The following is a 14816-nucleotide window of genomic DNA, read 5'->3' as shown; positions in this document are numbered from 1 at the left end:
GACTTTGAGACATTTATATTTTTTCTTACATATTTGCTGTTTTGTTTTTGTTTCTGAAACAAACCCAACATTGTCATCCAGTGAAGTAAGCATGCTGGCATACGGAGCCAGAATACAGCACATCCAGAAGTGACAGCAAAGTTATCGTCATATATCATTTGTAGTGAATTAACACACCGAATACTAAATTATCACAATGGATCTTGACCTAAGTAAATGTACACATAATATAGTACACTAAGTAAATACAGCTCTCTTACCAAAGTTGTTCCTTCTGTCGCCGTTGACGAAACAGGCGGCTTCCACCGGCGCACGCCAAACCTCGCGTCACTCGCCACGTCATCTGACCCCGAAGCAAAAGGGTTCGCGTAACTACACTAACGCCGCGCAGCGAGGCGGCGCCACTTGACGGTAGTCCTTGTCGCTTCACCATCTATCGTCCCTGTTCGGATGCCATCTACGGAGCACGCAGACGCAGCCGTTGTGCACGCAACATGCCTCAAATGACAAGACACTTTAAAACGCTGCGTAGCGCGCTGATCACGTTCATCGCAAGATGCTGCGGTCAGCTATGGTTCTTACGAGTAGTAATAAGCCTGGTTATTTGGTATTTTGTGCTGTTTGGCATGAGAGGTGAACCCTGGCTGAAAAAAAGTTGTGAAACACGCTGATATGAGGGGCGTTGGAAAAACACTGTGTCATCGCTGATCTGTGACATCAACACTATATACGTATAGGTTAAGTGTATTTCTGGCACCTGGTTAAAGCTATCCTGATTAAAGTTACTATGGTTGGCAGCATCTCCTGGCTCAATTTGCTCATACAGTGAAACGTCGACGTTTCGACATGTGTTCTTCGCATGCTCACGCTGCAAGTGTTAGCGATCACAGGCCAGTACTACGCTTTGAGCTTCCTTCAGATGGGTTAGTAAGTTTTAATTTGGTCTGGTTTATTGAAATTTGGCTGCATTTTCGCAATTTTGTCACTAATTGGTACGCCAAAGTGTAAGCTTTTGTCACCGATCACAAATGGCAAATCAGAAGCATTTTTTACCCCTGCTCACCAGCACCTCACAAACCGTCTCGCAAACACACACCGGGACACGAACCCGGGTGATTGACAATGCCTAATGCCCTGATGGCGCATTTCAAGGAAAACCGCGCCACTCCGACATGAAGTTAGGCACACAAGTGTATTTCTGGCACCCGGTTAAAGCTATCCTGATTAAAGTTACTATGGATGGCAGCATCTTATGGCTCAATTTGCTCATACAGTGAAACGTCGACGTTTCGCCGTCATGCCGCCATTATTCTTTAAATCAACATTTATGAATCACACCGTCTTTTGTCAATAATAAAGATATCAACAGTAGCAATAATGACCTGAGCTTCTTATTTGACCACTCCAATAAACAGGGATAATGCTCAAACACAGCGTGATAGTTTCATGACGACATAAAGGGTTCACAAGGTGATTCCTCAGTGAGCGACATAATTGTTTCACGCAGAGAATACAGCGCAGTATAGACGAAGAGCATACTGAAAACTTGACTAAAACTGCTCTTAAACAATGGGTGACAGTAGAGTGGGCTCACTAATTGCCCATTAAATATCTTCCTCACACGGTAGTGGTGAAAAAAGTTTAGGCCACTTTTAACAGCTTCCTTTTCCAGTGTCGTAATGCGCACAATAGTATCGCAAACATCAGTTCCTAAAAGGACATGCCGCATAAAACTTTGAACAATGATGACGTGTTAGTCCCCTTTCAAGCTTGGTAAACATGCATATTCTTCTCCCACGCTCGTGGGCGAGTGAACGCTTTTTACCTCTGTTCATTACGTTCATGTTGATCAAATGTCTTCAATCTGTCTTTTTCACGATTTTTTCAGTTTTGCCAAAGCTTTTACCTTCCTAAAACCAATGATAACTTACTGATGCTCTCTTCAGTCGGTGCAGTTTATCACCGTTTCAAACTTCCATCAGCTCATCACTGCGTTCCTGAGACCGTTTGTTACATTATCCCATCTACTGACCTACCCTTCTGTGGCCCACAGGTCATCAGGGCTGTTTCGCTCTCCATGGTGCCCTTAAGCGTGGCGGCGTCGTGGGCGTTCGGTGGCGTCTTCACCGAGCAGCTGACCTCCGAGGACGCCGACCTGGCGCTGACCGCGTCGCAGGTTTCATGGATCGTGGCAATCTTTAACATTGCCAACATGGTAGGTTTCATCACGTCCAGCCACGTCAACCCGCTGCTGGGCACGGTACGCCTGGTCCAGATCTTCTCACCACTGGTGGCCGCCGGGTGGATGGTGATGGCGTTCGGCGGCAGCTTCTGGGTTATCCTGGCTGGCCGGGTGCTGGTCGGCGTGTCCATCGGAGTCTGCTTCGGGCCTTCAGCTACCCATGTCGGCGAGATCTCGTCAGTGAACGTGCGCGCCTACTTAGCCTCCTTCCTTGCCGTGGGTAACTGCTTCGGCATCACGTGCACCTATCTCTTCGGGTGGCTGCTGGGCTGGCCACACTTGTGTCTGGTGATCGGCACTGGGACAATGGCACTGCAGTTCCTGACGTCGCTGATGTTTCCGCGTTCGGCGAGATGGCTTGTCTCCAAGGGACATCCGCTGGAGGAGACGGAGCGATCGCTGCGCTTCTACAATGGCCAGAGCTATGACGTCGACAAGCAGATTGAGGACACCAAGAAGTCTCTAGGTGATACACACAAGCATAACGCAACGCTGCTGCAGGTGCTGCGTCTGCTCAAGCACCGGCACAACCTCATACCGTTCTCCCTGATTATCGTCATGCACGTGTTCTTTGTATTCTCAGGCGGGCTGACGGCCACCTCCTTCGCGCCGATCGTCTTCAAAGACGTGGGAGGCTTCACCAACCCGTACCTAGGCTCTATCCTGCTTGGGGTGGTACGAACGGTCACGGCCGTTTTCTGCGCCATCGTTATAGAGAAGGTCAAACGAAAGACGCTGCTGACGATAAATGGCATAGTCGGGGCGGCGGCCTGTCTTGTGTGTGGCTGTTCCTTTTACTACAGCGAGCAGCTGGCCGACTACGGCTGGATCCCACTGGTCTCCATCCTCGTCATCGTTTGCTCCATGTCCGCCGGCATCAGTCCTCTGATGGCCGTCATGTTCTCGGAGCTGCTGCCCAACGCAATCCGCACAAAGCTCAGCGGTGCATGCCTACTATTTCTCGGTGCTGCCAACTTCGTCATGATGTACTTGTTCCCATTGACCGTCTCCAGCCTGGGTATGTACGGAGTGTTCTGGTTTTTCACTGCGATGGACTTGCTTACGTTATTCCTTGCGAGTTTTCGTCTGCCGCACACGAAAGGAAAATCCATAGAGGAAATTCAACAGCTGTTTGTGAAGAAACATCAGCCCTGCTAATAAGCCAGTGCACATCCATGTGGAGGAAAGAAGGGAAGGAAAAGGTGCCGAAACTCTCGGTTCCATGTGTTGCGATGTCCATGCGGAACACAACACAGCAGACTCGCAAATGTGAAAGATTCCCGAAACGCTGGTGCGTGCATGCATGTATGCTCCTCCGTAAATGTTTCAATACAAAAGTATGCGTCACATGCCTATTGTTTTTCTCACCCAAAGCTCTTTATCCAGAACAAACAGGCCAGCCCTGAACAGGGAGAAAAGACCGATGTCCTGAACAGACAGACCAGTCCTGAACAGGCAGAACAGACCGCCATCCTGAGTAGACAGAACACCGATGTCCTAAATAGACAGAACGTACCGATTTCCTGAACAGACAAAACAGGTCACGTTCTGAATAGACGAATCAGACCTGAACAGACAGAAAAAACCGATGTCATTAAGAGACAGAACAGGCAAAACAGACCGATGTACTGTACAGCCAGATCAATCCTGGCACATCAAACAGTGGAATCTTCATCCAAAACATGGAAAATAATGCCGGACAAGGGTGGTGACACTGATGCTTACGACTGCTAAGCCACGTCCCTTCCTCTCCAAAACTGAAAAGGTATGCAACGAAATTCGGATGTTGTGAGCGGGTCCGAACCCCGGTTGTTGACTCCAATGAAATGTTGGGAGGCTGCGCATTTGAATGACCGCATTGATCCCACACAACACACTATCTATAATGTCTTTGACACGCTTGCTACTCTGCTACGCCTAAGCATAGGATGATGAGGTTTGACTGGAGCATAACACATTGTTTGAAATTTACTTCGCCGCAATTGCGTTATGTCATTTTGCAGTGATTTCGCAAATGAGCATCTTTCATACTGCATGGCATAAACATTCTGTCCATTGCTGGTGATCCGGACACCAAATGTTATTTCCTAGCAAACTGCAAACCTAGCATAGACGCCTCTGACTTTGTACTTCAATGTTGCCGCTAAAACAGGTGAAAATCGTGTGATCACCAGTGCGGACCTGTTGCTCACAGGGTCTGGGATTGTTATGCCCACCGTCCTGTTCCAGCGCCCGACGCCACCCTTGCGGGACCACCACCAAACACAACCCAACAGTGGTGATTATTACCCGCAAAGTACGCGTTGGCAACGCGCTCGGTCGGAAACGCGGCGGTCTCGGTCGGGCGCAGCCGGCCGTGTACAGCTTATGCTCATCAAGGATTATAAATGAGGAACACTAAGTCGAGTGTGTCAGCAACACGTACTTTGCTGGATTGCCTGGCCAGCTGGCCTTTTCTGAAATCATTTTGTGAGTAACTAACCTACAGCAAGCTCTACCAAGTTGGGAAAGTTCTATTTAGCTGAAAAGTCAACTTGACAAGATGTATGCGTTTGTTTCGAAAAACGCCACCTATGTAGTTGATCTTGAAGACGCTAGCTTCACTCCTGCATGGCTGTTGGGCATCTGGAGTTTTTAAACATCCATTTTGGAAACAACTATCTGACAGAAAAGGTACTGATTGCAGAAAGGCGTTGTTACCAGAACTCGTAGCTGCAGACTAGAGTACGATGACTAAAGTGCACAAACAGGATTAAGATTTGGATTTAACTGGAGGTCTGGAGAATGGAAAAAAACAACACGATAAAACATATGCTTGCCATTAGTGCAGCTTAGTCAGCTGACTTTGTCAGGCATCGTGTTGTTTGCATTTGCGCCATAGCAGTTTTCTGAGCATCTCTGCATTAAAGAACCAAACATCACCTGGCCCAAGTATTTCTAATTCGGTCTGGCAGCACCACCTACATTGCGCAAGAAGTGCAAACGAGTTTCTTTGTGGTCAGGGCCGCTCAGTCTTGCGCCGGAGGTCGCACGGAACTGCAGATAGCTGCATCTGCTATATAAAGCCTGTGACATTTGGCGGGTGCATCACGTATTGTCTCTTTGATTTCATTCGGCTAGCTAGAAAGTCTCCGTGAGGACGCCAACTGAGCTTGTCTTGGCAGCGTTCAGGATTATCAAAATGTCTTTTATGATCAGTGAAGGACAAGATCGGAGACGAGGAATGCTAATGCAGGTGAGGAACATGGTGTGGAAATCTGTATCCCTTTGGGTGGCATGTCCTGTGGGTGTAGGAACAGGGGGAGCCAGGAGGGCTATGCCCCCCCCCCCCACACTTTTGAAGGTGGGGACCAGCAGTATTAACTGCCCCCCCCCCCACACACACTTTTCAGCTAAGGTTAAGTTAAGCTGACTTTCGCACCACATTTAGATATACAGGCCGATTTACCTGGATCACCAGCCATCTTCCTTAAGATGCGTCATCTTCGTTTGCCTATTGGTCATCGCTAGTATCACAGCCACGGGCCGACGCCACGTGGCCTATGGGGACTGCAACGCCGGGCGCTCAGACTTTTGCTGCTATGACTTGCGAGCGCGTGTCTTAAAACCATGCTACGCAGTTGTTTTTAATCTGTAATCAGTTCTGACTGAATCTCTAACTATTTTAAGACGAACATGGATTAGCCATGTTACTACAAGCTCAGGACCCCATTTTATCTACAATTGACGTTCGGGGATTCCACAATATCTCTGAAGAAAACAGAAAAACGCGGAACTCGAGCCTGTGTGACAGCTATTGGACCACCTTTGGCGATCAGGGATGTTGTTGCGTCATTGAGGGCCCCTGTGCTGATCCGGAGCCAACTGCACGGGTCAGAAGGCCCCCCGTGTCAGGGAGGGGAACAATTTGATGTGATATATCCTTCCAATGGCCTCCGGATTAACCATGAGATCCCGCCCCGTGTCGCTAGAATGACAGCCAGAAGACGCTTCACGACGGGACGGAGAGGCCCTTCAGCTCTTGAGCAGAACCGGTAATAGGCCCTTGGTGTTCCATCAAGGGGCCCCTTGCCCGGAAGGAAATAACGGGCCTCACTATTGTCGAGTCAAGTGAATGTCTCATTGTTGTTTAACAGAGTAGGTCTAAATGAATTTTTGCAAAAACGAACGAGGCCTTCCCGCGTTTGCCTCAGAAAGCTCATTTTTTCAGACTGGGTCAGTGGAAAAATGCATCAAAAGGCTTGAACATGCCCGCGTGGAACTTCGGTGCCAAGGACAGCGATGGTGTGGGTTGCAGCTTCCGTAAAACCGAACGGCTTTGGCGACTGCAAATGCCACCAGACGGCGGCCGCCGTGTTAATCTGTCTTTTGGACAAATTAATAGTTACAGATACACGAAAAATATAAAATATACTTTTACTCTTCCAGTTCCACCACCAGATTCTTGCACCACTTCACGGCGCTTTAAGGGCCAATTCGTTCTTTTCATAAGTCTAAAAATCGCACACGTGAAATATACGCTCAGACTGCCTTGTAGATGCCAGATTTGATGTCCTGAAGGTTCAAAGGTACTTTTCCGAGGCGTCATCGTTTTCGTCCACCCGTGGGCACAGCTCAGTATTAGCTGTTGAGCCGACGCTGCGCAGCCTACGGAGACCGCAACACCTGGCGTCGAGGCTCTTTTAACTAAGACTTGCGAGTATGCATGCTCATAATTGTCACACAACTTTTCTTACTAACTGATTCAAATGTTTAAAGTCAATAATTTCAGAGCAATTATCGTTTTTGTCCACCAGTGGACCACAACAAAAAGCTAGCTACTGAGCTGGCGCTCCGCGGGCTATGGAGACTGCAACGTCTGGTGTCAAGGTTTTTGTTGCTAAGATTTGCGAGCGCGCTTGTTACAAACCACGTGATATAAACTGTATCAGTAATAGATTCTGACTGAATGTTAAGCATTTCCAAACAAACATGGCCTGGCGATGTTAATACACATTGTTGACCACTCGATCCACAATTAAAATTTTCACCCTCAAATTTCAATCAAACATGTCGATCTACAATTTACCTTCGCAATGTCCTCAATGTCTATATAACGCAGATAAAACATTTTGAAAAACTTCTGAAGTATGTCGGTTTAGAAAGAGTCTACTAAGCCATCACAAACTAAGGACGCCGGTGATTTATTTCATACGGTCGTTAAGCCCCTAAATTTCCGCGGTAACCTTAATACGTGCTCGGGTAAAAGTTAAATTGACTCGCCTCACGAATATTTTTCCAGAAAGGTTTCCGAGCGACGTATCACAGCTGCACCATGTTTTGCATAGCTGTTGACAATTGAATAGCTGATCGTTTGGCATTAAAAAGTTTAGATGGACTTTGTAAGGTCGCTAACCTACGGCAGGTCAAAGTCAGGTCATGGTTTCAGCAAACTCAACCTCTAGGGAATCGTTCAATCTGATGCAACGATGGAGTGTTAGACAAAGCCATATCTCTCAGAGATGCTTTCTTAGACAATACAAATATTGAATGGGCAAATTAAGCTGATGTAAGGTCAGATGTAAATATCAGAACAAGGTCAACACCAACCTGTTGCATCACTCTAGGGTTTGCTGTGTGCGATAGTTTCTGGCGCTCGTTTTGAATGTATTGATAACAGGAATCGTGTTATACATCTTCCTTAGACTTCTTAGAGGTCATAATAGGTCGCTGACCTAATATGACCGAGGTCCACATTTTGTTTTTAGAAACATACTGTTTAGTGTAATCTTTCTCGCTTATGCAAATGTAAGACTGAGAGCAGTCTTGTATGATTTTGGTCACCATGACCTTCAAAAGATAAAAAAGGTCACTGACCTTGACTGAACGTGTGAACTTTTGTCTAGAAACGGTTATCTGGTTTCCTGGGGCACTTTAGAGACCAACCAGGAACTTAATCTTGTTTGACCTTATTTGACCCGGACTTCGTAGCCTAAGAGCCTCAAACTTTGACTTAAGTGAGCTCACGTACAGGTCAACACACCCTGTGAATTTGGTGTTTCTAGCTCTCTTAGTTTCCGAGATCTTAGGTGGGTGAAACTGACCCCCACCCGAGCGAAGGGTATCTAGCCGGCTACGCGGGCGCGTGTTAAAAATGTAAACATAACTGATCTCACAGTATCTTCTGGCTTCTGTTCTGGTAATAACCTAAAAATAACAATGAAAGGAAAAAATCGTATCCCTTGTTAACAAGTAAACTATATGCGGGGATATTTTTTGTGAGGGGAGGATCACCATAAGCGGGCCTTTTGTCAACCCTGTGTTCCTCTTAGCAAGGCTCTGGCTACCCCCTGCCTACCCACAAAGCGAATCAAGCAATCTACATTGAATGAGGGGCAATTAGATGTCCGTTGGGTAAAGTCATACCTAAAGTAGGCAGCTTCCCGGCGCCATTTTTTGGTTTCTGTGTTGTGAGAGAAGACAATTCAAAAAAGGTACTGTTGCAGGTGTCGTACACATGTTTTACACTCAATTAGTAGCAATGCTGACCCAGAAATGTGCAACAAAGCAGCCATACCATCAGTTCACGGTCAGTCATTCAGAGACAGCCGGGCCAGGACAGTGGCAACCGACGGCGGACGGGAGCAGGGCTCAGACAGGGAAGATATGACAGAAGGACATTCACTCTGTGGCTTGGTTTTCAAAGGAGAATCTCCAGTTCTATGGCTGTTGTCATATGGTTCTTGGCAGTATTTAACTTCCAAATTTGTTTCCGCCCAAGCCGCCGCGACAAGTCTTAACTCTTGAAAAGCAGCCAGCGAAATGAAGGCTCATGCAAAATCTGCTCTACTGTGAGCCATCGATTTGCTTTCAAAATTATCATCAGCCTATGCCCAAGCCATCATTGGCCTTTACCCCATGGAGACAGATGCCTCCTCAATTACCCAAAATGCCTACCCACTCGTAGAATGTGGGATTTCGGCTCCCCAGGAAAGACAGCGTTGAAATGGACGAATAATCTTGGGAACCTGGATAGCCTTATATCCAAAATGGCATAGATGAGTCAGGTAGCGAGGGTGTGCACCAGTGAAACAGCTTTAGATCCATATCTAGAATAGCAATCATTATATTTGAATAAAGAGCGATAATCTCCATCTCTACCCCCACTCTTTGGGCTCGTTTTTCAGAAAAAGTTCCTAAAGTAGACCTGAGTTCCGCCCCCACTTTTTGAAACGTTCTCACGCCTTTACCCCCTCCCCCAAATGTTGGGCTGTGCGCCCCAACATAAGACTAAGCACCCGCTATATTTGACTGGGCATTCATAATATGGAACCCGTCGCCTGATTTTTGTATTAAACATAATTTATGATTTTGTAGCGTCCTACAGCATGGTAATAGAAACAAATATTTATATAGCATAATATACAATAACCAGCGTAAAACGAAACCAGTAGAGTGTTGCGTTTTGCAAGTCGTTAAACGGTCAGTGAATGTTTGCGTGTTACTGGGCCTTCCCGACGCTTCTGAGGAGGGATGGGATGGCCGATGCCCACATGATGGCATCGGGCATCCCTTCCCCGAGGAGTTCGACTTAGGATTTTGTCAGGGTGAAAGGCACAAATGTTGTGTTGCCCTTGATTTCTGAGGCCCTTTGAAAATAAAGATGCTGGGCCCTTGAAATGACCCGCTAAGATTTGGCGCCTGTCAAAGATAAAGGTAAGGCTATCCCAAAATTGAAATTTATTGGCCCGTCGTCGAGCGGACCGATTCCGATACCCCCATGGGAAGATGTGAGTGTTGTGGCGCCCTTAAAATTTGTTGTCTCTTGAACATAAACGTTTGGCGACCCATTGCGGTGCCCCCTGGAATTGGTTACACGCTGGAATAATGTTAACGGCACTCCGCAAAGGACATATTGTGGTGCCTCATTGCGGAAGGTGTCAGACAATAAATTGGTCAAGATGAAAAGCAAGGAAATCGTGGTGTCCTTAAAACTGAGGCTTTGGACCATTTAAATGGGCCGCTTGGACCTGTTGCCTGTAATAAATAAGTAGTTTGGTGCTGCGAAATGAAGGTTTTGGAATCCATCCCTGAGTGGTCGATCCATGATTTCGCCAATGGGGCGTCACAGGTATAGTAACTTCCCCGGAATTTGGTTACTTGTCAAAACGTAAGATTTTGGGACCGTTTTAGGTGCCTCCTGACATAGGGCGTGTCAGTCGAAGGTCAAAGTCTGAAACTTGTAACTCTCATAAGTTGCTTAGGTACGAACTGATTTGTTGAAAATTGCGGAAGTACCCTGTTCTGTGTTACGCAAGTATTTACCGGTTTTGAGAGCACAGACCAATGTTAACCTCTGAGCTTCGTTCAGATGGGATAGTAAGTTGTAAAATGGTCGCGTCTATTGAAATTTATTGCATTTTCGCAATTACGTCATCAAATGGCTCGCAAAAGTGTCAGCTTTTTTACTGATCATATGCAGCAAATCAGAAGCTTTTTTACCCCTGCTTACACGCTCCACACTAACCGTCTCGCAAACAGACACCGGGACAGGAACCCAATGTTTTATAATGCCCAATGCCCTGACGGTGCATTTTAAGGCAAGCCCGCCACTTCCGACGTAAAGTTGTGCACAAAAACTATAATGACGTCATTATTTCTTAAAAGCACGCTTGATGCACCATACCCTTACATACATTGTCAATAATACAGATATCTAGAGCAAAAATAGTGGCCTGAGGCTCTACCCTGACCCCTCCAATGAACAGGGCTAATGCTCAGACTCAGTTTGATGGTTTCTTGACACCATAAGGGGTTCACATGGTGAGTCTTCAGTAAGCGACAAACTGTTTCTCGCTGAGGATACAGCGCAGTACGGACAAGGGGCACACTGAAAACTGAACTAAAACGGCCCTCAACGAAATGAATGACAGTGGAGTGGACTCACAAATTCCTCATCGACTGTCTCCCCACACGGTAATGGTGAAAAAGTCTAGGCCAGTTCTAAAAGTTTCCTCTTTCAGTGTCGCAAGGCATGCAACTGCACCGCAAACAACAATTCATGCGAGGACATGCTGAATAAAACTTTGAACGATGATGGCATTTTAGTCTCCTTTCAGGAATGGCAAGCATTGATATCCTTCTCCCACGCTCGCGGGCGAGTGAACCTCTGGTCACAACGTTAATGCTGATCAAGTGTCTTCAATCTGTCAGTTCCACGACTTTTTCTCGTTTGCCTGAGCAGTCACTTCTCCAATAATTATGATAACTAATTGATGCTCCCTTCAGCCGGTGCAGTTAATTACCTTTTCAGGTTTCCATCAGCGCATCACTGCGTTGCTGAGAGCGTTTGTTACATGGCCCTGTTTACTGACCTGCCTTCTTTGGCCCACAGGTCATCACGGCTCTTTCGCTCTCCATGACTCACTTCAACATGGCGGCGTCGTGGGCGTTCGGTGGCGTCTTCACCGAGCAGCTGACCTCCGAGGACGCCGACCTGGCGCTGACCGCGTCGCAGGTCTCGTGGATCGTAGCAATATTCAACATTGGCACCATGGTAGGCTTCATTACGTCCAGCCACGTCAACCCGCTGCTGGGCACGGTACGCCTGGTCCAGATCTTCTCGCCACTGGTGGCCGCCGGGTGGATGCTGATGGCGTTCGGCGGCAGCTTCTGGGTCATCCTGGCTGGCCGGGTGCTGGTCGGCGTGTCCATCGGAGTCTGCTTCGGGCCTTCAATTACCCATGTCGGCGAGACCTCGTCAGTGAACGTGCGCGGCTGCCTAGCGTCCTTTCTCATGGTGGGCAACTGCTTCGGCGTCACGTGCGCCTATCTCTTCGGGTGGCTGCTGGGCTGGCGACACTCGTGTCTGGTTATCGGCATTGGACCAATGGCACTGCAGTTCCTGACGTCACTGATGTTTCCACGTTCGGCCAGATGGCTCGTCTCCAAGGGACATCCGCTGGAGGAGGCGGAGCGATCGCTGCGCTTCTACCATGGCCAGAGCTATGACGTCGACAAGCAGATTGAGGACATCAAGAAGTCGCTAGGTGATACACACAAGCATAACGCAACGCTGCTGCAGGGGCTGCGTCTGCTCAAGCACCGGCACAACCTCATACCGTTCTCCCTGATTATCGTCATGCACGTGTTCTTTGTATTCTCAGGCGGGCTGACGGCCACCTCCTTCGCGCCGATCGTCTTCAAAGACGTGGGAGGCTTCACCAACCCGTACCTAGGCTCTATCCTGCTTGGGGTGGTACGAACGGTCACGGCCGTTTTCTGCGCCATCGTTATAGAGAAGGTCAAACGAAAGACGCTGCTGACGATAAATGGCATAGTCGGGGCGGCGGCCTGTCTTGTGTGTGGCTGCTCCTTTTACTACAGCGAGCAGCTGGCCGACTACGGCTGGATCCCACTGGTCTCCATCCTCGTCATCGTTTGCTCCATGTCCGCCGGCATCAGTCCTCTGATGGCCGTCATGTTCTCGGAGCTGCTGCCCAACGCAATCCGCACAGAGCTCAGCGGTGCATGCCTACTCTTTTTCGGCGCTGCCAACTTCGTCATGATGTACTCGTTCCCATTGGCCATCTCCAGCCTGGGTATGCACGGAATGTTTTGGTCTTTCACTGCGATGCACTTGTTTATGTTATTCTTTGCGATTTTCTGCCTGCCGGACACAAAAGGGAAATCCATAGAGGAAATTCAACAGCTGTTTGTGAAAAACGTCAGCCCTGCAAATGAACCAGTGCACATCCATGTTGAGGAAAACAGGGGAAGAAAACATGCTGAAACTCTCGATGCCACGTGCGAGGTCCATACGGAACACAACACAGCAAACTCGCAAATGTGAAAGATTTCTGAAACGCTGGTGCGCGCATGTGTGTGTGCTCCTCCTGAAAATGTTTTAATACAAAAGTATGCGTCACATGCCTATTGTTTTTTCTCACGCAGTGCTCCTTATCCTGAAAAACAGGCCAGCCCTGAACAGGGAGAAAAGACCGGTGTCCTAAACAGACAGACCAGTCCTGAACAGGCAGAACAGACCGCAATCCTGAGCAGACAGAACACCGATGTCGTGAATAGACAGAACACACCGATGTCCTGAACAGACAGAACAGGGCGATGTCCTGAACAGACAGACGACCAATGTCCTGAACAGATAGAATAGCTCCATGTTCTGAATAGACTGACCAGATCTGAAGCAGACAGAACAGACCGATGTCGTTGAGAGAGAGAGAACACGCAGAACAGACCGATGTCCTGTACAGCGAGATCAATCCTGGCACATAAAAAAGGGGAATCTTCATCGAAAACATAGGAAACGAGGCCGGACAAGGGTGGTGACACTGATGCTTACGACTGTTAAGCCACGTTCCTTCCTCCCCAAAATTGAAAAGTTATGTAACGAAATTCGGACGTTATTGTGAACGAGCTCGAATGCTGATTGTTTGTTTGGAATGTTTCGTCTCCAAATAAATATTGGGAGGCTGTGTACTTGAATGGCCCCATTAATGCCACACAACACACCATCCATAATGTCTTTGACTGTGCTGCGGCCTTGCTACGCATAGGCGTAGGATGGCAGCGTTTGACTAGGACGTAACGCAATGCTTTCAGTTTACATCGTCGCAATCACATTACTTCATTTTACAGTAATTTCGTGAATGAGCATCTTTCGCACTGTATTGCATGAGCATTCTGCCATTGCTGTCCTGGGCATAAATGCTAATTCATAACAAATTACAAACCTAGCATAAACGCCTCTGAATTTGTACTTCAACGTTATCACTAAAACAGGTGAAAATCGTGGGATTATACCCTAGTGCTGTGTTGTTGTGGAACACCTCCACGACCAGGCCTGTCGTGGCATTCAAACTGCAACAAGGATCTTACTGCAGCATGAAATGATCTGCTTCCGCTACTGATGACGTCAAGGGTATGGATGGAAGTATGGATGCTGTCATGGCTTCCGCTTACTGTCATGGAGTCCTTCCGTTGTGTCTGCCAAGTCGTCTTATTGGTGTTCCAGCTTCCAAGCTTCTTTGTGTCGGTGACTTCTCACAATTTGTTTTCGCCTACGTCAAATCTCGTAGTCGCCGCACATAAATGCCACGTGACTGGGATCTGCCAGTTGAATTCGCCTACGTGCAGTAAGTAATCGTAATAAGCGTTGTCAGAACCTCCCCCCCCCCCCCCCTCCCGTCACCGATTCCCTCCCTGGCCCGCCAGTGTCGCCTCAGCACTTACGGGAGAGGGCGTACAACAGTCACTAATTGTATCAAGTGGTAAGTTCACGTACCCAGCACGCGTTGCCTAGTGCCGTTCAGTCCCTGCGCCGCATACAGCGCCTGGAGAGCCGGCAGTGCAGTGATCAAGCTGGGCGCCTGCCAAATTAGGGGCGCGGGGCTCATTTTTCTCGCGATGGTTGAGCTTATCCCTCTCGTGAGCGTGATATGCGGATTTATTCTCAGCAGCTTTGTGCATGATAAAGATCCAATGACGACAGTGACCTTTACCGCACGTGATTTTGTTGGCTGTCCCCCCCTTCCCCCCCCCCCCCTCCCAGCGCTGCCTGACGTCACCTGTGCGGACC

The 14816-nt window shown here is 48.0% G+C and overlaps 2 protein-coding genes across 2 annotated transcripts; both read left to right on the top strand.

Moving 5' to 3' along the window:
• The first annotated feature begins 2077 nt into the window (after positions 1–2077).
• Positions 2078–3427, top strand: LOC119104306 (facilitated trehalose transporter Tret1-like). The gene has a single exon (XM_037228004.1). The coding sequence runs from the start codon at positions 2078–2080 to the stop codon at positions 3398–3400; it is 1323 nt and encodes a 440-aa protein (XP_037083899.1). The 3' UTR covers positions 3401–3427.
• Positions 3428–11702: 8275 nt separating this feature from the next.
• LOC119104305 (facilitated trehalose transporter Tret1-like) lies at positions 11703–13100 on the top strand. The gene has a single exon (XM_037228003.1). It carries the CDS (start codon positions 11775–11777, stop codon positions 13071–13073), a length of 1299 nt encoding a protein of 432 aa, XP_037083898.1. The 5' UTR covers positions 11703–11774; the 3' UTR covers positions 13074–13100.
• The last annotated feature ends 1716 nt before the right edge of the window (positions 13101–14816 follow it).

The sequence above is a fragment of the Pollicipes pollicipes genome, unplaced genomic scaffold (genome assembly GCF_011947565.3).
Source record: "Pollicipes pollicipes isolate AB1234 unplaced genomic scaffold, Ppol_2.1 Scaffold_6052;HRSCAF=7182_pilon_pilon_pilon, whole genome shotgun sequence".
Taxonomy (NCBI): domain Eukaryota; kingdom Metazoa; phylum Arthropoda; class Thecostraca; order Pollicipedomorpha; family Pollicipedidae; genus Pollicipes; species Pollicipes pollicipes.
This window is presented reverse-complemented; position numbering and strand designations above follow the sequence as displayed.